Here is a 26,428-nt window from a genome sequence, read left to right on the forward strand (position 1 = left end):
AGAATGGGCACACCAGGGCCTCCAGACACTGCAAACGAACTCCAGATGCATGTGCCACCTTGTGCATCTGTCTTACATGGGTCCTGGAGATTCGAATCGTGATCCTTTGGCATTGCAGGCATACACCTTAACCACTAAGCCATCTCTCCAGCCCTCATTATTGTATTTACATACATCTAAGTCATTGTACTTTATTCTTACTCATCTCCCACTCCCCCCTTCCTCTTTCATCTTCTTGCCTCTCCTCTTGCTGGTCCACTATCTCCTCTAAGCAATATTCCATTTTGCTTTCTTTTGTGTCATATGTACATATGTTTCTTGAATGGGGATGTGTATTTCCTTTCCTATAAAGTTACGATCAACAAACCATGGTAAACTCACTTCTGAGAGTGAAATCAGTGTTTTCCACCACTTCACATGATCACTGTTAACATCACGGGACTCTTTGCATGATGACAATTTGCCATACTAAATATTACTTTGTCTTTGCTCTTTGAAGTGTTGATACCTTGAATATTCTCTGATTCTGATGGCATACACTTTGCGTTGTAGGACCTCTGTACCATTTTTCTAGTCTTTGCCTGAGTTTTTATTTCTCAAGCAGAAACTGATATGAAGGTACATCATAATATTACATTAAGTAAAGATTTTCTGTATTTAAATTATTACAAATTAATTCAAAATGCAGAAAAAATAGTTTTGAGTGAAAGCTTAATCTCTTTTCAGGTGATTCCAAATCTGATTTGCCATGCACAGAAGAGTTTGTTGACCTCAAGGACATATTCTCTGTGAAGCTGAAGCGACGCTGCTTTGTTAAGCAGCACAGCGGTGGTACTTTGCTAGGTATCACGCTTTTCGTCTGCGTGAAAAAGGAGCCAAACAAATTAAAGAATTCTACACTGGATCTTATCAACTTAAGTGAAGACCACTGTGACCTATGGTTTACACAGTTCAAGAAAATACTGGCCGGTAAGTACTCCTTAAAAATTGTTTAGTAATTTCCTTGATGTAGATAATGAATATAAACTTGTACAAACAACATTTGATTGTGGTGAGAGAGTACTTTCCAATTTCTAGTCAGATGAATGTTTTTATCCTGAGAGGCTACTGCATATTTTAAATATCAATACTTTATTAATTGAGAGAATCATTTTCCCTTCTCCTGTGTTGATGTTATTGACATTGTGCACTGATTTTTATGTTTAACTATTCTTGTATTTCAGGAATAAATACCCCTTTGAATTTAGTCTGCTAGTATTTTCTTAAGTTTTCCTGTATAAATATGTGTAAAGGGTATTGATCTGATAAGACTTCATGCCACTGTTATAAAGGCATCTCTGGGGTCAGAGAGATTGCTTAGTGGTTAAAGTGCTTGCCTGCAAAGCCAAAGCACCCATGGTCTATACCCAAGGACCCACATAAACCAGATTTGCAAGTTTGTTTGTAGTGGCTGGAGGCCTTGTCACACCCATTCTCTCTATCTATCTGCCTCTTTCTCTCAAATCAATAAAAATTAAAAATATATCAAAAGCATCTGTGGTTAATATTCAGAAGGATCTTTATAAATTGGCAGGAACTTATAATACTTCCTATGGACAGTAATCATATATTTAATGTACTCTATGGTAGCATTTCATTATACTGTGTATGTCATTGTACTTTTTTATTATTCATCTCCCTTTCCTGCTATAGCAGACAGCTTCAGGTTCACTGAGATGAACTTCCAGACCAGGCACAGTTATGGAAGAAAGGATATTTATTGAAGCTTACAGATCCAGGTGAAGTTCCATAATGGCAAAAGAAGCTGTTCTGCTTACACAAGACCAAACAGAGAGAGAAGCACAAGCCTAAAAGCCAAAAGCCACACAGCACATTTCAGGAACTCCAGCTAGGAACACTTTGTATATTGTTAGATTGAAATCTCAAACCTACCACCACACCTTAAGATCTGCCCAGTGACACCACCTCCAGTCAGGTGGCTGAAGATGCAAACTAGAAACTAATAAAACACTGAATATATGCGGAGGGGGGCTAATCTATTCAAACCACCTCACCCACCATTACCAGGTTTTTTTGTTTTTTATAATAACTTTGTCTGACATGAGCACCAGGGTAATGCTAGTCTCATGAAATGAATTACAAATCAACTCTTAATTGATTACATTTATGAAGAAGCATTGGTAATCTGAACTAGAACAGTTTTAAAATAAAATAATTTAGTGTATTTATAAGCAAGCTTAGATTTTTGTTGAGATTTTTATTTTTAGAACTAATTCCCATTCCATCTACACATTAAGTACGCACACACACACACACACACACACACACACACACACACATACACGTATAGTGTGTTACCTTTTGAATATAAAATATCCCCCATAGGTTCATATGCTTGAACACTTGGTCGTCAGGTGGTAGCACTATTGGGGAAGCTTGTGGAACCTTTAGGAGCTGGAGTCTTAGGCAGAAAGTGGTCACTGGAGATAGTCTTGAGGTTTCTAGCCAGGCCTCACTTCCTGATTGCTTTCTGCTTCCTGACTGCCACAAGAGCAGCTTTGTTTCATGCTCCTGTCACTCTGAATTCCTCATTGTGACACTTCTCAAAACCATTAGCAAAATAGACATTTATTTGCCTTAAATTACTTCTGTCCTTGATGGTTGTTCACAGCAATGAAAATGCAACACATTTGGGTATCTAAAAAAATTCTTTGAAGATAATCTTCAAGAGGTCATACTTGGTACAATGCCAGTTTAGAGTTGTCTGTCTCAGACTAGACTTTTCTAAAATCTAATATTTAGGATCATGTTTGTTAGGCTACATCTCATAATGAACTCAGTGTTTCTGAAGTTTCCAAGTAGAATTTTCTCACTTTTGAATAATAGATAAAATATTAAATAAAATGCAATTGAATTTCTAGAACATACGAAGTTGAAATATCACTTTAGAAAATTATATTTTTCATTTTCCAGACTTGCAGAGCTCATTTTCCTATTAGCCCAGTTTTTTCTTTTTACCAGTGCAGAGGCAGCTTGTGTTACATGACACAGGACAAAATTGGGTGTCAAACACAGACTAGGAACACAGTGATGTTAAGAAGGTCTAGGCTCAGCATCATTATTCAAAGAGATCTTTTTTAAATTTTTTTGTTTATTCTTATTTATTTGAGAGTGGCAGACAGAGAGAGAGAGAGAGAGAGAGGGAGAGGGAGAGGGGGAGAGGGAGAGGGAGAGGGAGAGGGAGAGGGAGAGGGAGAGGGAGAGAGGGAGAGGGAGAGGGAGAGGGAGAGGGAGAGGGAGAGGGAGAGAGGGAGAGGGAGAGGGAAAGGGAGAGGGAGAGGGAGAGGGAGAGGGAGAGGGAGAGGGAGAGGGAGAGGGAGAGGGAGAGGGAGAGGGAGAGGGAGAGGGAGAGGGAGAGGGAGGCAGGCAGGGAGAGGGAGAGGGAGGCAGAGGGAGAGAGGGAGAGGGAGAGGGAGAGGGAGGGAGAGGGAGAGAGGGAGAGGGAGAGGGAGGGAGAGAATGGGCGTGCCAGGGTTTCCAGCCACTGCAAATGAACTCCAGACGTGTGCGCCCACTTGTGCATCTGGCTTACGTGGGTCCTGGGGAATCAAGCTTTGAACTGGGGTCCTTAGACTTCACGGGCAAGCACTTAACCACTAAGCCATCTCTCCATCCCAATGAGATCTTTTTTTTTTTTTTTATTGACAACTTACATGATTGTAAACAATGTTCCATGGTAATTCCCTCCCTCCCCCCACTTTCCCCTTTGAAACTCCTCTCTCGATCATATCCACTCCCTCCCTCCATCAGTCTCTCTTTTATTTTGATGTTATCATCTTTTCCTCCTATTATGATGGTCTTGTGTATGTAGTGTCAGGCACTGTGAGGTCATGGATATCCAGGCCATTTTGTGTCTGGAGGAGCATGGTTGTAAAGAGTGCTACCCTTCCTTTGGCTCTTACATACTTTCTGCCCCCTCTTCCACAATGGACCCTGAGCCTTGGAAGGTGTGATAGAGATATTTCAGTGCTGAGCACTCCTCTGTCACTTCTTCTCAGCACCATGGTGCCTTCTGTTTCATCTCCAGGTCACTGCCATCTGAAAAGAGAAGATTCTCTAACCAAAAGTGAGAGTAGTATGAACATTAAGAGAAGTGCTTACTTGGCAGTTTGGTGAGCATAGTATACACATTTAGCCAGATAGCAGCAAACATTACACCCCTAAGGCTCATGACTACCCCTGTTGTAGGTTTTCAGTATCAGAGATGTATTCCTTCCCAGGGAGCGGGCTTCCAGTTGAACTAGAGGGTGGTTGGTTTCCTCCATAACAGACATGCTACTATTGCATGGGTTGGCTCATTTGGCCTGTCTGGCCAAATATAAGGCTTACAGTGTGGCTTTTTCCAACTTTCTGTCAACTGATTTACATGAAGGAGGTTTTCAGCTTGGCTCCAGCAGGATTTCTCAGTGACCTTGCTGCCCAAGTATGTAGAATCTTCAGCAATAGGATCTTACCATCTATTCCTGGTGGGAAACAACGGGCCTTGGCAAAGGCCTGGAATGTTTTGGGGACATCAGGTACCTCCCTGGCCAGCAACTCACTGGAACATATCACATCCCTGGCACTGAAACTTTTCTACTAACAATCTATGGCTCCTGATTGTTCCATTGTCCAAAAAAGTAGGTTACCATATGACTTATTTATATCCTCTTAGATTTTGATTAGCCCTCCCTCCACCTTTCCTTTACTCAATCTGTTCCCCTGACCTCACTTTGGCCTTTCCACTCCCATTATTCTGTTCTTCTACTTACATATATACAATACCATCCTATTAAGTCCCCCCTTCCTTGAGGACCCATACCAGCCAAGGCAGACAGCTGTTAAGGCTATGCCCACAGAAAATAAGCTGAGGTGACTGTGCTGAACCTGCTTGACCCTCACTCCCATGTTTCTTTGTTAGCAGCACCTTTGGGACCCGCAAAGAGACCTGATTCTTTCAAGAGTTCAAGAATTCACAGAGGCCATAGTTTTGCTCTCTCTCTGAACACAAACAAAACATGTGCCAGTGACTAGAAACATTTCATGATAACAGGATTTTGAAAACTGTTATTTCTAATTAATGTCAAATGAGATAAAATTTAATTTCAATTGAATTAAAATTATTAACATAACTAGGAATACATAGGGCTTGCATGGCCAGTAAAATAAATGTGTAATTTGCTTAGGAGAGTCAAATGGTTCCTTATTTTGAAGGTCTGAGAAATCTCCCAGGAGGTTTATAGACATGTCTGAGGCAACTTCAATATATTCCCCATAAAACCCACGGCAAGTAAGCAAAGACATTAAAACAAACCTCAATTCAGTAAAAGCTATTTTATAGGACTGGAGGGACTTGTCAAAAGCAAAAGAAAATACGCCTGAATACACCATTCAATATTCTGCTTAATGAATGATGTTTGGTTTGATCTAGGGTTAAAATCTAGACAAATTATAGAGATGCATAAACTACATGTCTTTTGGTTTTCCTTTAGGGATGTCACTACTGTACTTTGGATTTCAATATGAGATGGAGATAAAATATGCAGTCATATTCTCTGTCCTGGGATGATTCATATCAAATAGGTTGACTTTTAAAACCAACCAAGACAAATAACACAAGGTTGAAATTCTCTGACAAAAATGAAAGAACTCACCATCTCTAACCTATTTCTGCTCCATCTCTGTACCCAAGTGGACACAGGACATTGTGAAGGAGGCAACACCTTCCTACCTAGACTGTCCTCAAAGACAGGCCTGGGTCACGTACAGAAGTATAGATTGCACTTGCAAAGCTCTCTGCCAGTAATTGTTAGATCAGCCTTTCCTTTTTAAGGTTACAATCTGATAGTTTTTCCCATTATTAAGACCCATATAGAATTTCTTATTGTAGCTTCTGCCAATTGGTCATCTGAGAGTCAGATAAAGTCAGCTCAAGCCCTTTTTCCACAAGTGACGAAGCCCTATGCCCTCCTTAGCCTCTCTGGGCTGAGGGCTATTGTTCATCTCTTCCTGGCCTCTGTTTTCCTTGCAGTTGGGTCTATATGTGCTTGCACTTCCCATTTTGTATCCACTGTCCTTATCCATAGTGCATGAGGTTTGGCTGATGGTGATGATTCATTTGCTTTCCCTCCCCCATTCATTATTATTCATTTAAAGAATTAGTGTTTTAGCAAACTTAAGTTTGGGAGGTGACACGTAGATGTTTGTATCACAAAAATAATAAATATAACTTGCAGTTAATTATTATACATCATTATTTTAAGTCCAAAGACTTCTTTTAACTGGCCCTTCTGGTGAAAATGCATATTTTAAAATTGCATTGGTTTATTCGGAATTTTATCTGTATTAAGTAAATATGTTTTTTCCCAAACCAGTGCATACATCTCCCCTGCTCCTTTCTTTTTGTCTTCCAATAAGAAAAATAGTATAAAAATACTCAAGCCTCAAGTGATTGATCTTTTAGCCCAATTATCCTAATGACCATAATTTTCTGTAGCTTTGATATTGTTATTTTTAAATATGAACATTGATAGTTGGAATCAGAGCAAGAAATAAGATATGATAAATTATTGAGAAATGAACAGATTTGTAGCACTCTATGGAGGAAGAAATAAACCCTTCAATGTTTGAGACTTTAAGAGTAATTGACAAAGTCTCTAAGTGATTTATGTGTTTACAAATATAAATGAGTGTTAGACCTCTTTACCTGAACATTAGTGAAGTCCTTTCTTGTCCTAATTTTATGAGCAAGTTGGACATAGCCGCTACACCTTTTTGGTGTGAGTGTCTGTGATGCTGTATGTGTATGTGAGTGTGGGTTATAGCACATGTGTGATGGTCTAAGGACAAGTTCAGGTAGTAGTTTTTGATTTCTGCCCTGTTTGCAGCAGAGTTTCTTGTTGTTCATCTCAGTGTTTATCAGGCCAGTGGGACTGTGAGATTCAGAGACATGGCTCTGCCTTCCTTCTTGCCCTAGGTGCAATGGGATTACCGACGTTAGTGCTATAGTGTCTGCTTTACATGGGTTCTAGAAATCTGTACTTAAGTACTCATACTTGTGGTGTTGTGCTTTATCCACTGAGTTAGCTTCCTACCCTTAAACATAGCATGTTTAATTTTTTTCTGAGACAGAATCTCATTACATAGCTAAGGCTAACATTGAGCTCATGACCTTTCTGTCTATGCCTTTCCGAATACTTGGACTATACAGTGTACCACTCAGCTTTGGTTTTTGCTTTAAGTTACAGTAAATTCATGCTGATTTTATGAATTATAGATAATATAAAATAGTTAATCCCAATTTAGACTTTGCGTTACGTGCTAAGAGCACAAACATGATGGGAATATCATCCTTAATAACTCTTTTTGCCCTACAGACAGATAAGACAGTGTGTTATGTTAGAAAAGTGTTAAAGACACAATGAAGATATGAGTAAGCTAATGGGAATTAAAGCTACTGATAAATGTTTTAAAATTTCAAGTCTTTTAAAAAAGGAATTAAGGTTAGTCATTATGGTGAAAGTAAGTTAGTACAGTATTCCTTTCTTTTCCATGTAACTGGGACATAAAGACAAATATGTACAGCCTTTAAACACTGCGTGTGCATGCACCAGATTCATCCATTTGTACTCAGTCATGTCAGCATTCAGTTCCTGCATATTTGGGGTTCCTAGACATGTTTCCTTGCTAGCTCTTTTGGAGCCAGAACCAACTCTCTCCCTGGATGACAATATAGTTTTAGTGGTTATTCAGTGGTTTCTGGCATGCACCTCATAAAAAAAGAAAGAATAAGGTACCCACAGGTAACATTCAGTACCCTTAGGACTTGGAAAAAGTCTATAGAAACAGCATAACAGGTTTTGAAAAATAAAAGAAGTTCTAAAGGCATGTGCTCAAATGACTTGAACAATGAATAGGTAGGGTGAAGCTGGGACACCAACTGACTCCAAGGAAAAGTGTTCCATTCTAGGCAAAATAGGTAGATATTATATGGCCTTGCCGAGATGATGAGAATCGACCTGAAGGGACATTCTGAGATTTTCTTTCTTTTCCAGTTCCTTCCAGCACTCTTTCTAATTCACAGCCACTGCCCTGTCCACTGATAGGAAGCTAGAATGAGTTCTCTAGAAATGACTCATTCTATGTATACGTGGGGTGAGTGAAATCAGCAGTCTTCCCAGGGACCTCTCAATGGCCTCTGTGGCATTTTTATCCTAAGGGAGGGATATATTTTGTCTGTAATTGATTGTAATTATATTGAAAAAGTTAATTGCTATACTATGCAAGTAAATTTTATTCCTGTTTCACTCACTGACAGAGTGTCTTGAGAATAGAAGTTAAAGAGCATATTCATTGTCAAGTATATCAATGTCAGATTTTATTTTTCTGCTAGGAAGAAGCCTTTTTGACAGTGTCTTTTGGTAACTAAACTTATTTTTGTGGAAACAATTTTGATAAGCTTTGTCGGGCTTTGCCATGTGATATTCAAAGTGCTAAATGAATATTTTCTAAATGTTTCCAATATAATGCTGAATTAAGTTTTCATGCTGTTAAACAAATTACTTAACAGTTCTTCCTTTTCTGAACGTTAAGGAAAGTCATTATTTTTAAAACTTAGATATTAATGATAATGTCTTAGATTTATTAAGCAGTTACTAAATGCCATACACTTTTGAAAGCAACTTTTATGAATTATCTCATTAAATCTTCATAATATCATTAAGAACTATAAATATATTCTCATATAAACATGGGAATAAAATTATGTATTTTGAGTTTTGTTATTAAATTTGAGTATTTGAAAAAAATGCATGACAGTAAATAGTGAAATTGAATGAGGTACTTTAAGATTATGATTGTCTCTTACTTTAACTACCAGTAAAATAAAATGGTTTCATAAAACTACTTAAAGGCACAAAATGGTTTTAAAATTCATCAATCATAGAATGATCTGGGGTAATTTTGCACAAATTCCTCTGTGTTTAAATCCAGAGCTTGAAACCTCATAATCCATTAGTCTTAGCAGTTGTTTATGGCACAGACCTTCTTAAGTTTACCACATTTGATTAATAGTTTAGATTCTGCTCCCAAATAACATGTCAGATGCTTTTCAGGAAGCACCTACATCATCTTAATTATATTTTTTCCAGTGTTGTTGTGGTTTGATTCAGGTGTCCCCCATAAACTTCGGTGTTCTGAATGCTAGGACCCTGAGGACAACTTGGAATTAAAGCCTCCTGGAGGGAGTGAATTGTTGGGGGTAGGCTATGGTTATTATAGTCAATTCCCCCTTGTCAATATTTGGCATACTGTCCTGTTGCTATTGTCCACCTGATGAGGGCCAGGAGGTGATGTCCATCCTCTGTTCATACCATCATTTTCCCCTGCTATCATGCAGCTTCCCCTGGAGTCTGTAAACCAAAATAAACCATTTTATTTTGATTGTTCCCACAAGTGCTCTTGTTTGGGTGTTTTCTGCCAGCAGTGTGAACCCAACTGCAATGAGTGCATTCTTCCTAATATCATGACTCAAACTCCAGACACCAAGCAGGAAACCTTTGGGGCCAACAGTAATATAATTCATCCCTCAGTATTGGAGTCAATTACTCATCATGACATCACTATTATTGAGATTCCTCAAATGCCTTGGGCTAAATTGTACAGGTACTGTAGAAGACATGATAAACATTTCTTTTGTCACCCTAGAGGAATTTTAAAAATATGTAAACACGTTGACTTGTGAACAATTATCAGGTTTTATGTTTAGCAGAGTTTCCTGAACAAAGCACAGATGCTCTAAGCCAACACAAAAGATCCAAAGTTGAATCCATACTTGAATGAGATTATAACGGATGGTCATATTTTACTGGAAATAAATTAAGAATTGTAAGATAATATCCTCACAGTATGTTAGCAATAGATAGATAATCATAGATAGGTAATATTTCATACTAGACAAAAAGTTATTATTGAGCCTACTGGCATTCATTTAACTACCATAATTGTTAATGTAAGTTTGTAGTACTTATGTAGATACCATATGTAACTTCAAGAATTTGATTACAACCTTTTGTGACTAGATTTGATGCTTGTACTGCTGTGTGTCTGGATACATGGGACCTGGAGATTTGAACATTCATTCTTAGGTTTGACAGGGCTGTGCCTTAACTGCTAAGCCATCTCTACAGCCCCAATCATTTATTTTTATTAAATAAAAATAGTTTTAAAAGTTAATTTTAGTTTAGATTTTATTTGTGTTTTGTGTGTATATGAATTTTGTTGGGTATATGTATTGTGTTGGGTATATGTTTTGGCCACAGCAAGCCTTGGAAGTCAGAGAATAATCTTGGGCATTGGTTTTCTCCTTCTCCCTTGTTTTGAGGCAGTGTCCCTTTGCTTATTGCTGCTGGGATTCTCCTGGCTTGACTTCTCATTGCCACAGGTGGTTTGGAATTTCACACATGTGCCACTTTGTGTGCAGCTTTATGTGGATGCTGGGGACTGAACCCAAGTCAGCAGGCTTGCAAGAAAGCACCTTGAATGCTGAGTCATCTCCTCAGCTCCAGTTACAGTTCTTGTTTGCAAACCATCTTTCAAGTGGAAAATTATGTATTTTTCAAACACTCATTTTCTGAGCCTATCAGTTCCAATGGCTCCTTCCCACTCAAAACAGAAAAGATGTGAAAGGTCTATTTGTGTAGCCAGGTTCCACTTGGGCTCTTTTCTATGGTTGCTGCTAAGCTGGGTCCTGTTACTCTGTTTTTAGGCTAATTCAGTGTATGTCATGAAATCAACTGAATATAGAAAAGGAGGAACAAAGAAACAGAATGAAAAACTCAGATTTCTAAAATCTATGAGGAACTCAAGTCAGTATCAAAAATAGTTGATGTACCACAAGCAGTATCATATGTTGACGATTTCAGCTACCGAGGAGGCTAGGGCTAGAGTGTTATGTGAATTCAAATGCAGCCTCGTCAACATAGTTCCTGTCTCAGCAGCAACAACAACAACAAAAAAAACACAAATGACCGGAGTTTTAAAAAATAGGCAAAGCACATAGATAGATATTTCTTTCATGAAGATATAGTTGACATGTATCTGAAAATTTCTCAATATCAGTAATAGTCAAGAGAAATGTAAAATAATGAAGAGATGTCATCTCATACCTTTTATATATGGCTATTATTGAAAACTAAAATTGACAAGATTGAGAACAAAGGAAATTCTCATATATGATTTGTGGGGATGTAAATAAGCATAGATTAACAGAGAACACAATGTTGGTGTTTGTTGTATAAAAATAGATCTACCATGTAACATAGCAATCTCATTCCTGGGTATCAATCCAAAGAAAATGAAATCAGCATGTTCAAGACATATCTATACTGTTTTCATTGTAGTATTTGTCACAATAGCCAAGACATGGAATCAACCAAAAGATAAATGGGTAAAGAAAATACCATATTTCTCCACACCCCCCCCCCGCTTTTTTTAAAGAAAACATATTTATTTATATATTTACTTAAGAGAGAGTGAGAAAGAGAAAGATCCAGATAGACAGAGAGAGAATGGGCATGCGAGGGCCTCCAGCCACTGTAAACAAACTCCAGATGTTTGTGCCACCTTGTACATCTGGCTTATGTGGGTCCTGGGGAATTTACCAGGGTTCTTTGGCTTTGCAGACCAGTGCCTTAACCACTAAGCAATCTCTCCAGTCCCCCATTATTTTTTTTTAGAGAGAGAGAGAGAAATGGTATGCCAGGGCCTTAGCCACTGCAAATGAACTCCAGGTGTGTGTGCCACCTGTGTGCTTGCATCATCTTAGGAATCTGGCTTATGTCGGTTCTAGGGAGTTGATCCTGGGCCCTCAGGTCTTCTCAGAGAAGTGCCTTAACCACTAAGCCATCTCCTTAGCCTCACTTTTATATTATTTGTTATGCATTCTTTTGGTTTATTTTGTGTGTATTTTTATAAATTTTGGATTTGGAATTTTACTTTCACTCCCATTTTCAAGTCATATAGATTTAAAGGCTCTGAATTTCTTGAGATTTTATTTATTTATGATAGAGAAATAAGGAAAGAGAGGAAATGGACTGTAGATGAATTCCAGATGCATGTGCCACTTTGTATATATGTCTTACATGGGTTATGGAGAGTTGAACCTGAGTCCTTTGGCTTCATAGGCAAGTGTCTTAACTGCTAAGTCATTTATCCAGCCCTGAATTTTTTTTTTTTTTTACTGTTTCTAACTTAGCAAATAGATTCCGAAATGAAATATTTTTACTATAATCTTTTTAGGAGTTCTGAATTCTTTTTATTTTATGTTTATTTTTATTTTATTTTATTTTTAATTTTTATTGACATTTTCCATGATTATTAAAAAATATCCCATGGTAATTCCCTCCCCCACCATACTTTCCCCTTTGAAATTCCATTGTCCATCATATTACCTCCCCATCTCAATCATTGTACTTACATATATACAATATCAACCTATTAAGTACCCTCCTCCCTTCCTTTCTCTTCCCTTTATATCTCCTTTTTAACTTACTGGCCTCTGCTACTAAGATTTTCCTTCTTACGCAGAAGCCCAATCATCTGTCGCTAGTATCCACATATGAGAGAGAACATGTGGCGCTTGGCTTTCTGGGCCTGGGTTACCTCACTTAGTATAATCCATTCCAGGTCCATCAATTTTTCTGCAAATTTCATAATTTCATTTTTCTTTACCACTGAGTAGAACTCCATTGTATAAATGTGCCACATCTTCATTATCCACTCATCTGTTGAGGGACATCTAGGCTGGTTCCATTTCCCAGCTATTATAAATTGAACAGCAATAAACATGGTTGAGCACATACTTCTAAGGAAATGAGATGAGTCCTTTGGATATATGCCTAGGAGTGCTATAGCTGCATCATATAGTAGATCAATCTTTAGCTGTTTTAGGAACCTCCACACTGATTTCCACAGTGGCTGGACCAGATTCATTCCCACCAGCAGTGTAGAAGGGTTCCTCTTTTTCCACATCCCCGCCAACATTTGTTTTGATGATCATTTGTTTTCATGATGGTGGCCAATCTGACAGGAGTGAGATGGAATCTCAATGTAGTTTCAATCTGCATTTCCTTGATGACTAGTGATGTAGAACATTTTTTTAGATGCTTATATGCCATTCATATTTCTTCCTTTGAGAATGCTCTATTTAGCTCCATAGCCCATTTTTTAATTGGCTTGTTTGATTCCTTATTATTTAACTTTTTGAGTTCTTTGTATATCCTAGATATGAATCCTGTATCAGATATATAGCTGGCGAAGATTTTTTCCCATTCTGTAGGTTGCCTCTTTGCTTTTTTCATTGTGTCCTTTGCAGTGCAAAATCTTTGTAATTTCATGAGGTCCCAGTGATTAATCTGTGGTTTTATTGCCTGAGCAATTGGGGTTGTATTCAGAAAGTCTTTGCCAAGACCAGTATGTTGAAGGGTTTCCCCTACTTTTTTCCTGTAGCAGTTTCAGAGTTTCATGTCTGATGTTAAGGACTTTAATCCATTTGGACTTAATTCTTGTGCATGGCTAGAGAGAAGAATTTATTTTCATCCTTCTGCAGATATATATCCAGTTTTCCCAACTCCATTTGCTGAAGTGGCTGTCTTTTCTCCAGTGAGTACTTTGGCATTTTTATAGAATATCAGGTGGCTATAGCTACTTGGGCTTACATCTGGGTCCTCTATTTTGTTCCACTGATCTACATGTCTATTTTTGTGCCAGTACCATGCTGTTTTTGTTACTATGGCTCTGTAGTATAGATTAAAATCAGGTATGGTGATACCACCAGCCTTATTTTTGTTGCTCAGTATTATTTTAGATATTTGAGGTTTTTTGTGATTCCAAATGAATTTTTGGATTGTTTTTTTCTATTTCCATGAAGAATGCCTTTGGAATTTTGATACGGATTGCGTTAAATGTGTAGATTGCTTTAGGTAAGATTGCCATTTTCCTGTATTCTTTTTTATTCTTTGTTTGTTTGCATCTCCCCTTTCAACTAGCAGCTGCTTAACAAAAATTTTCCAAATGTATTGTTTCTATCCTCTCACTTTGGGTTAATTTCTATATTTATTCTTAACCTTAGGGTTAATGCAACCTAATAAGTGCACATGAAAGTTTTTGTATGCCATATAACTGTGTGAGAAAACAAAATATTCTCTTTAATTTCTGTTCTGTTGTATGTGTGTGTTTTACCTTTTCCTTTTTCATTGTCCTTTATTTGATGCACTATCACATTCAATCTAACTTGGTTATGTTAATGTATTATAACATATTCTTTTATTTCTTTTCTTGGAGGACTGGGAATCAAACCTAGGGTCTCTAATTTTTTTAAATTTTTTTTTATTTTATTCATTTATTTGATAGCTGCAGACAAAGAGAGAAAGAGGCAGAGGGAGAGAGAGAGGGAGAGAGGGAGAGAGAGGGAGAGAGAGAGAGAGAGAGTGAATGGGTGCACCAGGGCCTCCAGCCACTGCAAACGAACTCCAGATGTGTGCGCCCCTTGTGCATCTGGCTAATGTGGGTCCTGGGAAATCTAGCCTTGAACCAGAGTCCTTAGGCTTCACAGGAAAGCGCTTAACCATTGATCCCTCTCTCTAGCCCATCTTTCATTTTTTTTAAGGCAGGGTCTAAGTCTAGCCCAGGATGACTTGGAACTCACTTTGTTGCCTAGACTGGCCACAAGCTCATTGATATCTTCTTATGTCAGAGTCCAGATTGCTGGGATTAAAGGCATATGCCACCATCTCTGGCTCTAATCCAGATTCTTGTATGTGTTAGACATGTAATCTACCACTGAGCTGCAATTTTAATTTGCATTGCATTTTTCTTACAGCTGAGGATATTGAACACCTTTAAAATATTTATCATCCATTTTTATTTCTTCTTTGAGAACTATCTACGCAGTTCATTAGCCCCTTTATTGATTGGAATGTTTTGTGGGGGCAAGCATTAACCTTTCTGATGGGCACTTTGTGAAGGTTTTCTTCCCACTTTGTCAGCTTCCTCTCCATTTTGGTGATTGTATCCTTTGTTAGGCAGAAGCTTTTGAGGCATTCCAGACAACAACAAACCTTTCTCTTAGAATCATACCTAGTGATATACATATGATCTAGAGATGAAACTAAAAAGGAAAAAAAAAAAACGTTCTAATGCCTTGATCTATACTATCAGGTTATTAACTAGAGACTGCTTTGACTTTTAATATTTTATTTATTGTTTGAGAGAGAGATAGAGAAAATGGGCCCAGCAGTGGCCCTTGTTTTTCCGTTCTTATAGTTTTGGTTTGAAATCTACTTTACCAGCTGCTCTACAGCTCCCACTTGCTTGGTACGTTAGCTCAGGACTGGGCCATTATGATCCTAATATATGGTGTATATTTATGGAAGTGGTCAATAAAAGATTTTAAAAACACTTAAAATATAAATGTAATTTTAAAAACTCTTTAGAAAAGAAGAAAAATAAAATAACAAATGCTCACAAGGAAGTGGGTGGGAGAAGGAACTCTCTTTCACTCCTGGTGGGACTATACACTGCTACAGCGGAGGTTTCTCAAAACGTGAAAATAGAGATGCCATATGTTCCAGCTGTACTACTCTCGGGCATGTACCCAAAGAACACAGAGATTATCACACATCCCTATGTATTGATACTCTATTCAAAAGAACAAGAAAATGGAATTAGCCTGGGTGTCCATCAACCAACGAATAGAAGATAAAAATGTGGTACATATACACAGTGATATTTTATTCACTCATAAAGAAAAATGAAATTTTCTGGAAAGTGGGTAGAACTGAAAATTTTTTGAGACATTTATGCTAGATATTCCCTATTATAGGTAGATCCTAACTTCTGATTTTTAAATATATTTTATTATTTATTTACTTATTTGACAGAGAAAGAGAGAGAGAGAGAGAGCAAGAGAGTGAGCCCAGGGGCCAGGGCCTCCAGCCACTGCAAACAAACTCCAGATGCCCCCTTGTGCATCTGGCTAATGTGGGTCCTGGGTAATCGAACCTCAGTCCTTTGGATTTGCAGGCAAACACCTTAACCATCCCTCCAGCCCTCATTCTAATTTATATATATGTGTATGTATGTGAGAGTGAATGTAGTAGAGGTCAGAAAACAAGATAGGGGCTCACAAAAGGTAAAAGTAAGGTTTAGGGCTGGAGAGATGGCTTAGCGGTTAAGCACTTGCCTGTGAAGCCTAAGGACCCTGGTTTGAGGTCGATTCCCCAGGACCCATGTTAGCCAGATGCACAAGGGCATGTGTGTGTCTGAAGTTCGTTTGTAGGGGCTGGAGGCACTGGCACACCCATTCTCTCTTTCTCTCTCTCTCTCTCATTCTCAAATAAATAAATAAAAATAAACAAACAAAATGTTAAAAGTAAGGTTTAGGGAAGGGGTATGGGTTGTTAATAGCACACATCAGTATGAAAGTAGAAAGGTGAATACTGGGGACACAAGGATTCAAGTTGGGAGCAGAGACAAAGAGATGGAGAGAGAAAGGGTGGTGGGCAGCCACAACTAAGTGTGAAAAAGCCATAAAGAAACCTGTTACTTTGATAATTAAATATAACAGACAAAATTCTCATTTGATAAAATCATTAAATTAAAATATGGCCATGAAATTATTCTCTATTTTTATAAATTCTTACGTTGTGGGTGATTACATTTCCAATGATGCCATCAAATTGGATTTTTGAGATGTTCCTTATAATGAAGTGGTAATTATTCTAACTTATCTTGTAGTTGGCTATTCAGGGCAAAATAAATAAATAAATAAAAGAAATAAATGAAAAGAAAGCACCAAAACTTTTATAAAGTCACTAATATAATAGTCAGAATTTTCTGCTGGAAAACATGATGTACCGAACTAATCTTCTTTTATAAGAACTCCCAAAACAGAAAATAATTTTAAACATAGTTTAAAAAAAATCACTTCAAATGGTAAAAGTAATTTGATCATTTTAGTGAATTTTCTCCTTGTTTGTCTCTCCTTCCTTTGCTGCTTTACTGTAGTCTTTGATCCCTCATTATTTAAGTAGGTAATTTCTTCTCTTAAGTGATGTTTCCTTAGTTTTACCTGTTAGAGATGGAAGTTTGCTTGCTTTGGCCATCTTCACATGAATTTGATTTTACTTTAAGTAGATCCAGCTTTAGAATATTTTTATATCTGTATTTTTACAGATCAGCAAGCATATGCATTTGGTTAACAATAAAGGGAAGTCAATGCGTTTTATAGACTAAATCACCTATGATAAAATATTTCCAACTCTGGGCTTTGTTGGGAAATGGTCAGACCTCATGTGGCAGGCTTTTCCCAATGCTGTTACACATTAACAGGGCATGGTTTAACATTGATAGCTCCTGAGATTCATGTTTAGCTGAGGACTCTATTTCTCATATGTGGTTTTTATGTCTGCAACAATTTGGTAGCTTTTCTGTGTGAAACAGTTGTGAGTATGCACAGGACTGAGGCAAGGTTCTGGGTTCTTAACAGTAGTGAACTCCTTGTCATTTCCAGGGCGCTGCTCTCAAAGTAGCACAGATGTGAGTCTGGGAGTGGCGTGCCTGCTGCTCTCACGAGCCTTTGTTTGGAGAACACCCTGATTAACCCCACCCTTCATGGTTCACTGACTCACTGATAGATCAAGTTTAAACTAGTACATATTAGCGCATTTGTTACTAACAGAGGAACAGTTGGCCATTCTGTTTTACATTGCTGGTTCCTTGCAAACTGGTGTGCTAAAAGGGTCTCTACTCCAGTGTATGAATTGAGAGCTTACCAAGGTCCTGAAAACCCAGCCAGCTGCATATTAATGATGATTCATATTTCTTTTTAAATCTTGGATTATCTATTTGGGAGATGCTTACTTGATTCTAAAGTTATGAATAAATGATCACTGCTACTTTGAAATTCACTATTTTGAGAGAGTTTGGGAATTTAGGTGTCTCATAGCTTTTTGTCACCCCATAAGAGTGGAGCAAAGCTACGACTCTCCAGTATGTCATTATGTCGCATCCTAAAACTGTTCTTATGGAGTATTTTATGGCTAGTGATTTAGCATAAATCATTATAGTGTATCATGTATTTCTAAAGTGCATGGAAATGTTGCTTCCATTCAGACCACTGGGCATTCCTCTATTCTTCTAAAACACAGCAGCTCTCCTTTCAGTTGTCTGTCTTATGAGTCATGCCTTTTCTCAAAAGTTCTTTCTCCTCTTTCTTGCCTGACCCTAGTTTCAAAGTGTATAAGTACTTATCTCATTTTTACAGTTCTGTTGAAGGAAGATAGATTTACAAAACCATTTGGCAGTGTTGCTTCTTACTGCTTATCAGTGCATCCCCTGACCACCTGCATCTTAGAATATTGTAATGGACACCTTATATTCCCACCACTGTGATTCTACAAGTCTTATCATTGCTTAAATATGTCACCATGTTCTCAAAGAAATATTCCTCACAGATATATTTCAATATGTGACTTACAACCAAATATCTCACAAATAACCAAACAATATTCTACCACATAAATGTATACTAAGTGCTTATTGTCATCTACTTCCTGGTCAATATAAAAATCACTTGTGGTTTCTATAATGCATCTTGTAGTTAGTGTATACCAGCCGGGGTCCAATTATAATCATACACTTAATTTAATATATTTAAGATAAAACATATTCCTTTTGCCATCTGTTTTATTTTCTTTAACCTTGACTTATGGAAGAGGGCAGATTATTTGTCCCATAGATATCTTAGTACACATAAGAGACCCTTGGAACACTTGTTTAAATAAAGACCACTAGACCCTATGCCAGAAATTATGATGTATTGGGTCTAAGGTGGTTCTTTCTAATAATTCACTGGGTAATGCTGGGATGTCATTTTTAAGACCACATTTTGAACAGTGCTCCTATATCATTACATTATCAGTAGTTTTCATATCCCTAAACAATAGTGTATGTGGCCTAAGAATGAAGGAATACAAGTACAAGGGTCATCTCTTACCATTCAATCCAATGACCCTCTTAAAATATTTTGCTTCCTACCTGTGCAATTTGAAATCTGCTAATTTAGAAGTTTTACTATAAGGGTTTGGTGTAGTTTGAATGGATGTCCCCCAATGGATTCAGGAGCATGTTAAAGCTTTTAACTTAGATCTCAAGCCTCCCTGGTTGGAGGATGTGTCACTGTGGGCAGATCCTAGGGTCCCTCTCTAAGGTGTTACTGGGGGAAGATCTGAGGTCCAGTCTAAGGTATGTAGAGAGCAGTCTGAGTTCTGCCTGCTGTTTGGCTGCTGGGATTTGCTCTTGCTTTTGATGATGGGCTTTCTCTTTTTCACCATTATGGAACTTCCTCCTGGATCTGTAAGGATGAAATAAATTCTCTTCCTCCTGTAAATTGTGTCTAGTTTGGAGGTTCATTCCAGCAACATGAAGCTGACTATGACAGAAATAACACCTTCTTACAGGAACATGGCAGTGGTTTGGTTCAACTATAAACTTACAGGAATCAGTCTATATTACTGAACCAACAAATAAATCAAAACAAAACTTTTAATACTATCAGGGATTATAAATTACTATTATCAAGGGAAATGACATTGCCTAGGGAAATAAAAATGCATAGATTTTGTTTATAGAGAGTGCATGAAGTTGATATCTATATGACAATTAAAGTCCAAAAGAGAATCAGTAGATCAGTCTTACTTTTGAATGTCAAGCAGATCTTAATGCAATAGGACTCCATGGGGATGTCATCAAGTATGATGGATGTACATCTGATTTAAAATCCGGAGAAAATACTTGAGATATTCTTATTAAATTCTACAGCTGGTAAGTGTCTTTTATCAGCAGCGCTTGCCACATTCTCCTGGTGGGACTAACCACAGCTGATGTACTAGAAAAGAAAGAGGATTTGTATGACAGTAGGAAAGGGGAGTGTAAGATGATCATTGGTGCTGTTAAGAAAAAAATAACTGTAAATCTAAAATATTCTAAGATTTAAAGGGTAAACCTCAAAAGAAAATTAAAGAAAGGTTATAGAAATCAATGGCTTGATTTATGTGGTCAGTAGCTAAGCTAGTTAAATGATAGACATCAGAAGTAGAAAAGTTGACAAACCTGAAATTGTTCCACATTTATCTGAAAAAAAAATTAACTTTAATATAGGGATATTGGAGAAGTAATTTTATGGATAGTTTCTATATAGAAATGCCAGACATTATAAAGAATTATTTTTCTTAAGATGATCAACATCTGACACAATCCCATTAAATATAAGAAGTACTTACGATGCTAGATAAACTGAATTTAATGACCATATGTGGGCTGGTGGGAAGGCATGTGATTAGCATGTACAGGGCTCTGGGTTCAGTCTCCAGTAGCCAAAAGAAGAAAAAAGAAAAACAACAGGGCAAGTTTGATTAAAGAATATTAAAGAAAAAGAGACCAGCCCTATCACCTAGGAAGTCATATTCTAAAGCTACAACATTTAAACCAAATTGACATATGGATGAATGAACAGATCTCAACCTAGAAAGCTCAGAAAGGAATCCAAACACTTCTAGCAATTTTGTGTATCTGTGGTAGCGCTGAACTCTATTGGGTGGGGCAGGGTTGTGGCTCATTGGAGAGGCTTAGCTTAGTGTGTGTGAGGGCCCCTTCTTCTCAGTGTAATCCCTAGCACCAAACAAAAGCCAATCCAAAACAAAATCCCAAAAGATAAAGTCTTTGTGAAGGACTAGTTTGTGAATGATGTTGAGACAAGTGGATGGCCATCTGGAAAAAAAGTAGTCAAATGACAATTTTATACCTTCAATTGAAATAAACTTCACATAGGATTTTAAGCACTATGAATCTCTAACACTACAGAAACATTATAAGAAAATAGAAGCTTTTAAGTCTCAAAACAAGACTTTTAATGACAAAAATATTTGGAGGCCCTAAAAGAAATAGTTGATAAATTCAGTGGTATGTACCTAAAAAGTAAATATTTCAGCATGGAGAAAAGATGCAAGTTACTTTCTAACTCATAAATTAAGCAAGGGTAATTTTCTTATGCTGTAATAGAAAATCTACAAAAGAAACTTGGCAGATGTCATGAAAACAGTTCATGGAAACATGAAAGTTCTGACACAGTTGACAGTTTCTAAGCCTTTCTCATAAGAGCCATGAAGACTGAAATTAGAGTGAGCAGCAATAATTTTACCACTCGTTGACAAAGATTCGAAAGTTTGAAATTAAAGTTTGAAAGTTGGATACTGTTTATGAGTGTGGAAGAATAAACTTTCTTAGTTCTTGGTAAAGTTTAAATTGATAATGAAAATAGGTAGATTTATTGAGAACTCAGTATGTGGCTAGGTACTTTTAAAACAAAATCACTATGCATTGATTTATTCAGTAATTGCAATTATCTTATGCAGAATGTACTATTATTATTACCCTCATACCACAAGATAGTAATTCAAAACTGCATAGTTTATAAATACCAGAGTCAAGATTTAAGACAATTACTTTTATCCAAGCATCCAGATTTTTGTCCCAATTCTCAATTTGTTTTTATGGCCAACCACTTTATAGTACATAAGGAATTCTTGAGCATGTATGACCTTTGATCCAGTGAATCTACTTCTGCAAACTATCCTTGTTTCCTAGTCTGCTTTTAACAGATACAAATAACATCCAGTGAGCATTACTTGCAGTAAATAAAGAATGGACACCAACCAAATATTCATCCCAAGGTGTTATTTAATTAAATTCAGCTTCCTCTATACCAGAGAGTTCTAGGAAGGTGTGGTTATTTGATTTAGGTGTCTCTCATAAGTTTATGTGTTCTGAATGCTTGATCCCTTGCAACCTTGTTGGAAGTGTCTTGATGGGGAAGGGCTTATGTGTGTTATAGCCAACTTCCCCTTGCCAGTGTTTGTCACACTCTTCTGCTGTTGTTGTTCACCTGATGTTGATTAGGAGGTGATATCTAGCCTCTACTCATTCCATGTTTTCCCCTGCATCATGGAGCTTCCTCTAGAGTCCTTAAGCCAAAATAAACCCTTTCCTCCCACAAGCTGCTTGGTTGAGAGCTTTGTGCAACAGAAGGTTTAAAAGAGATAACATTCTGTGAAGTGATATGAAACCATCTTTAAAACAACTGTTCTAAAAGGAAAGAAAAAGATGAAGAATGGCCTATAGGGAGGCTCCTGTTTATGTGACAAACCACAGGAAACATGTCAGTGTTGGTGTTTGTACAGAATATTTTTGGAAGGATTTCCAAAGATTTACCAGTGGCTTTTCTCCAGGAGGGATACTAGGTGTCATTTAAGGAGGGTTTGGAATCTAATTCATGGAAATATTTCATCTGCATGCAGCACAGTTAAGCATGAGGTTCTCCAATATACAGCATTTCTTTCCATTGAGTTGGCTGGTTAGTTGGTAAAAACAAACAAACAAACAAACCAAAAAAAAAAACAACCCAAAACAAACAAACAAAAAAAAAAAACCGACCATACTTTAGGGCCTCACACCAATCTGACTTCAGAATTAGACACCTTTCAGGATGCTAAGAAGGACAGGGACTTTTAAGACCTTCCAACTCTGAGCACTATTGCTCCTACCTCAGCTCTGACTCTGGCTGGAGAAAAGAGTTCTTAGAGTTTCATGTGCTTAGGGCAAGATCCACCCTCCTATCCCCTCAGGCCCAGCTCTCCACCCTTATCACCTGCAAGCACTCTCTTTCACACCATTTCATTGTAAAGACCTCCTCATCACGTGGATTCTCCATTCCAATAGGGCACTCCACATCCCTACCCTGAGAACATCACCTGTTCTCCTCAATCTCAGACACTATTTCACTTAAACCCCTGGAATCATTGGCTTACCATTCACAAATTCTGTTTTAACCACTTATCCAAATATTTGCCTGCATTCTTGTCTCAGTACAGGCCCAGGTCTCCCAAGGGTCTTCAGTTCCTCTCATGGGGTGACTGTTTTCTCTGCCATGTATCTCCCACACTTACTCTGGAGATGTTACCCATGTCTTCCTTCCATTTCTCACTTGCTACCTTAAGATCCTCAGCAGTTTCACTCAATTCACCAGACTCCTCTAGCTAGCACTGCCATACAAAGATCTGGGCCATTAATTTTATTACTTGAACACTGAAGCTACTATCTCATGATTACTTTGTGAAATCCTTTGCTGCTTAAGATTTGATGCTTTTATACATCTTCTCTCAGACTTTGGTTTTCTTTTCTGCAAGATCTTGATCTGCATTTGTGCAGTTTGATTCATTCACACTCTCACATAATTCTTTAAAAAAATTTCCCCCTTCCTATTTGTTTTTTGAGACAGACTCCCACTATGTGGTATAGACTGGCTTTGAACTTGCAACATTCTTGCCTGAGTCTCTCCTGTTGTGATTTTACAGGTATGAGCTACCAGGTTAGCTATGGCACAGCAATGGTTCTGAAAATGTTATCCCCAGGTCAGCACCAGCATCATCTGGAACACGTTGCTGATAGACTCCCACCAAAGTGTCTACTACAGACTGCTAAGCCCTGCATCTTAGAACTAGGGCCTAAAGATCTGTTTTATAGAAGAACCCTTGGGTGATCCTGATGAACCTTCCAGCCCATCATGTCATCTTGTTGGCATTACCAGTCTGGTTTCAAACTTTTTTCTTTTACCTTATTCTTTTTGTTCTTCTTAACATACCTGATCTTTTCTCCTTTAAAATTCTTCTCTCCTACTAAGTCTGTGATTTATTGACTCAAACTTTTTGTCACTCCTTCTTATAAAACACATCTTCATCTTCCCTTTATCCAGTTATTGATACTTTTAAGTATATCTACAGAGTCAAAGCACCTGATCTAGTCCACTGTCAAAAATATATCTAGAACATCATTTTTTATGACCCCAATTGCACCCACTTCAGTTTCCCTCCCAACTCTGCTGACTTTCCTCCTTTCTTCCTATTTGTTCCCACTTTGTACATACTCCCACAGGGAGCCTCTGGAAACCCAAGGTCATGTTGTTGTGCTCAAACTTCACCATGCTTCTCCTACCCAGCAGAAGCCAGAAATACCTGTGAGACTCCTGGGGAACCGACTTTCCCTGGCCAGGAAGTCACTTCTGCCTTGGCCCCTCTCCCACTGCACACCTTCATTATTATCCCTAGAACTCACTACCATTTGGCATACTGCCATACTGAATTCTCTCATTAGTTTCTGTCTCTTGCCATTAAAATGAAAGCATCTCAAGAGCAGAAGAGACCTTACTTCTTGAAGGAGCCTCAGCCAATCACTGCCCCTTCCTGGCCCATAGCAGGCACAGGATTTTTTTTGTGAAGAAATGAAGGATTATAGCAAGAAAGAGAATTAAAAGTTAGTTTATATAATAACACCATCCTGACCGAGACTGTCTCTGCTTGAGAAATGAAAGGGAATCCAGGTAAATTTATCAGGTAAAGTGAATGTAATCAAGACATTCATCTAACTGTTGGTGTCTGAAGTTTAGAGCAAGTTTATGTCCCTATTACATTTTAAGAAAAGCAATACTAGGGCTGGAGAGATGGCTTAGCGGTTAAGCACTTGCCTGTGAAGCCTAAGGACCCTGGTTCGAGGCTCGGTTCTCCAGGTCCCACAATAGCCAGATGCACAAGGGGGCGCACGCGTCTGGAGTTCATTTGCAGAGGCTGGAAGCCCTGGCGCGCCCATTCTCTCTCTCTCCCTCTATCTGTCTTTCTCTCTGTGTCTGTCGCTCTCAAATAAATAAAAAATTAAAAAAGAAAAGAAAAGCAATACTAGGGTTTACTTGCTTAGTCCTCTTGGTTAATGAACATCAATATTGTCCATTTTAACAGTATTTTTTACCTGATCCTGAATCATGCATTGCACCTAGTGGTGATTGTTTTGCTATTCTTCAAAGGTAGTATGGAGTTGAAATATATGTAATATATGTAAATAGTCTGTCCCTGATTATTCATATGGCTTCAATATCCATTACTTCTTGCCTGAATTAGTTATTCTAATGACTGAAAATGAGATTTTTCTTACTCTTCAATGCCTTGAATTCATTGTAAGACCAGCTTTCCCTTCTTGGCCTTTGTTTAGTGTCATTATGACACATTGAGTTGGATGTTTCAAAATAGAATGTAGAACATTACTGTCATCATTCCATGTAGTACCATCCCAGGATTGGTTGTGGCAGTCTTGAAATGCTATGTCTTTCAACAGTTTTCTTTTTCATAAATGATACAAGAAAGCAGAGAAGACAAGAGAGGGTTGAGTTCTGCTGGTGATTAGGAAAGGTTTCAGGAAGGCAGTGTGATTTGGAGCAAGCTTGGAAAATAGTAGAATTTTGATTTTTTTTTTTAAAGGGACAGTCATCTGAGTAAATAACCAGCAGGCTTAGCATTGTACAGTAGAGCAGTGAGTCTAAACCATGATGAGAAAGCTGAAATGGTTCAGGAACTTCCCATGGACTAACAGCATGACGTGGTCATTTAGAGTGGGTGGCATCAACTTAGAATGTCTAGCCTTCCCTGGATTTTGCTAAGGAGCACGATCAACAGCTATCTGCCAGAACAGGATTTCTAGGTGGTGCAGATAGTCAAGGCCCCACTCAAATCCCTTCTTCTGGAAGCCTTTCCCAGATCCCAGCTAAGAAGCAACCTCCTTCCTCTGAGAGCCATGCCTCTCCGCTGGCAAATCCAGACTGCATCGTTTCATAGGTCTTAGGCATTGTGTTACTGTCAGGTGACTTCCATTCCCCGTTCAGCATGAAAGTTCACTAAGCATTTCTTGAATGTTTTGTGAGCAAGTGTGGAGAGGAGAATGATTGGGGTATGGAGAAAGAGGCTGTGAATGCCATTTTGAAGGGACAAGTATGGGTCACAGGAGGAAAGGAACCGGGGTCTCTTTGGAACAGGTAAGCATAGGAGCTAAGATGTCAAGTGACAGTTGGTCTAGAGAGAGCAGCCAGGCCTGTGTAATGTCCCCAACCAGAGAGTGACAGTAATTGACCTCAGAGACCTGGAAGTAAATACTTTATCACAGGGTGCTGGGCCCTCGATTAAGTGCAGGAATTGGAAAATGGAAAAGGGTGTCATTGGGCATGGGCAAATTTCTAGCCTTGGTGATGAGGACACTGAGGCTTGTAGGCAAGCAGATACCCTGCACAGTCACCTGGAGTTCAATGTGACACTATCCGCATCCCCAACTCTTCTTGAACTGAAAACAGTTTGTGCTGTTGACGTGTGTGTGTGTGTGTGTGTGTGTGTGTGTGTGTGTGTGTAAAATATTTTGAGAGATAAAATATTATCTCTCCTTGAGGTAGACACACCGAGTT

At 38.1% G+C, this 26,428-nt stretch overlaps 1 protein-coding gene across 1 annotated transcript in view; it reads left to right on the forward strand.

The window, feature by feature from the left end:
* Window positions 1-26,428, forward strand: part of Cerkl (ceramide kinase like) — a 121,860-nt gene that overhangs the window by 53,237 nt on the left and 42,195 nt on the right. Inside the window, exon 2 of the mRNA XM_045147054.1 lies at window positions 727-969. Coding sequence (XP_045002989.1) covers window positions 727-969 — 243 coding nt within the window. The remainder of the gene's footprint in view (window positions 1-726; window positions 970-26,428) is intronic.

Source organism: Jaculus jaculus, chromosome 4 (assembly GCF_020740685.1).
Source record: "Jaculus jaculus isolate mJacJac1 chromosome 4, mJacJac1.mat.Y.cur, whole genome shotgun sequence".
NCBI classification, from domain to species: Eukaryota; Metazoa; Chordata; class Mammalia; order Rodentia; family Dipodidae; genus Jaculus; species Jaculus jaculus.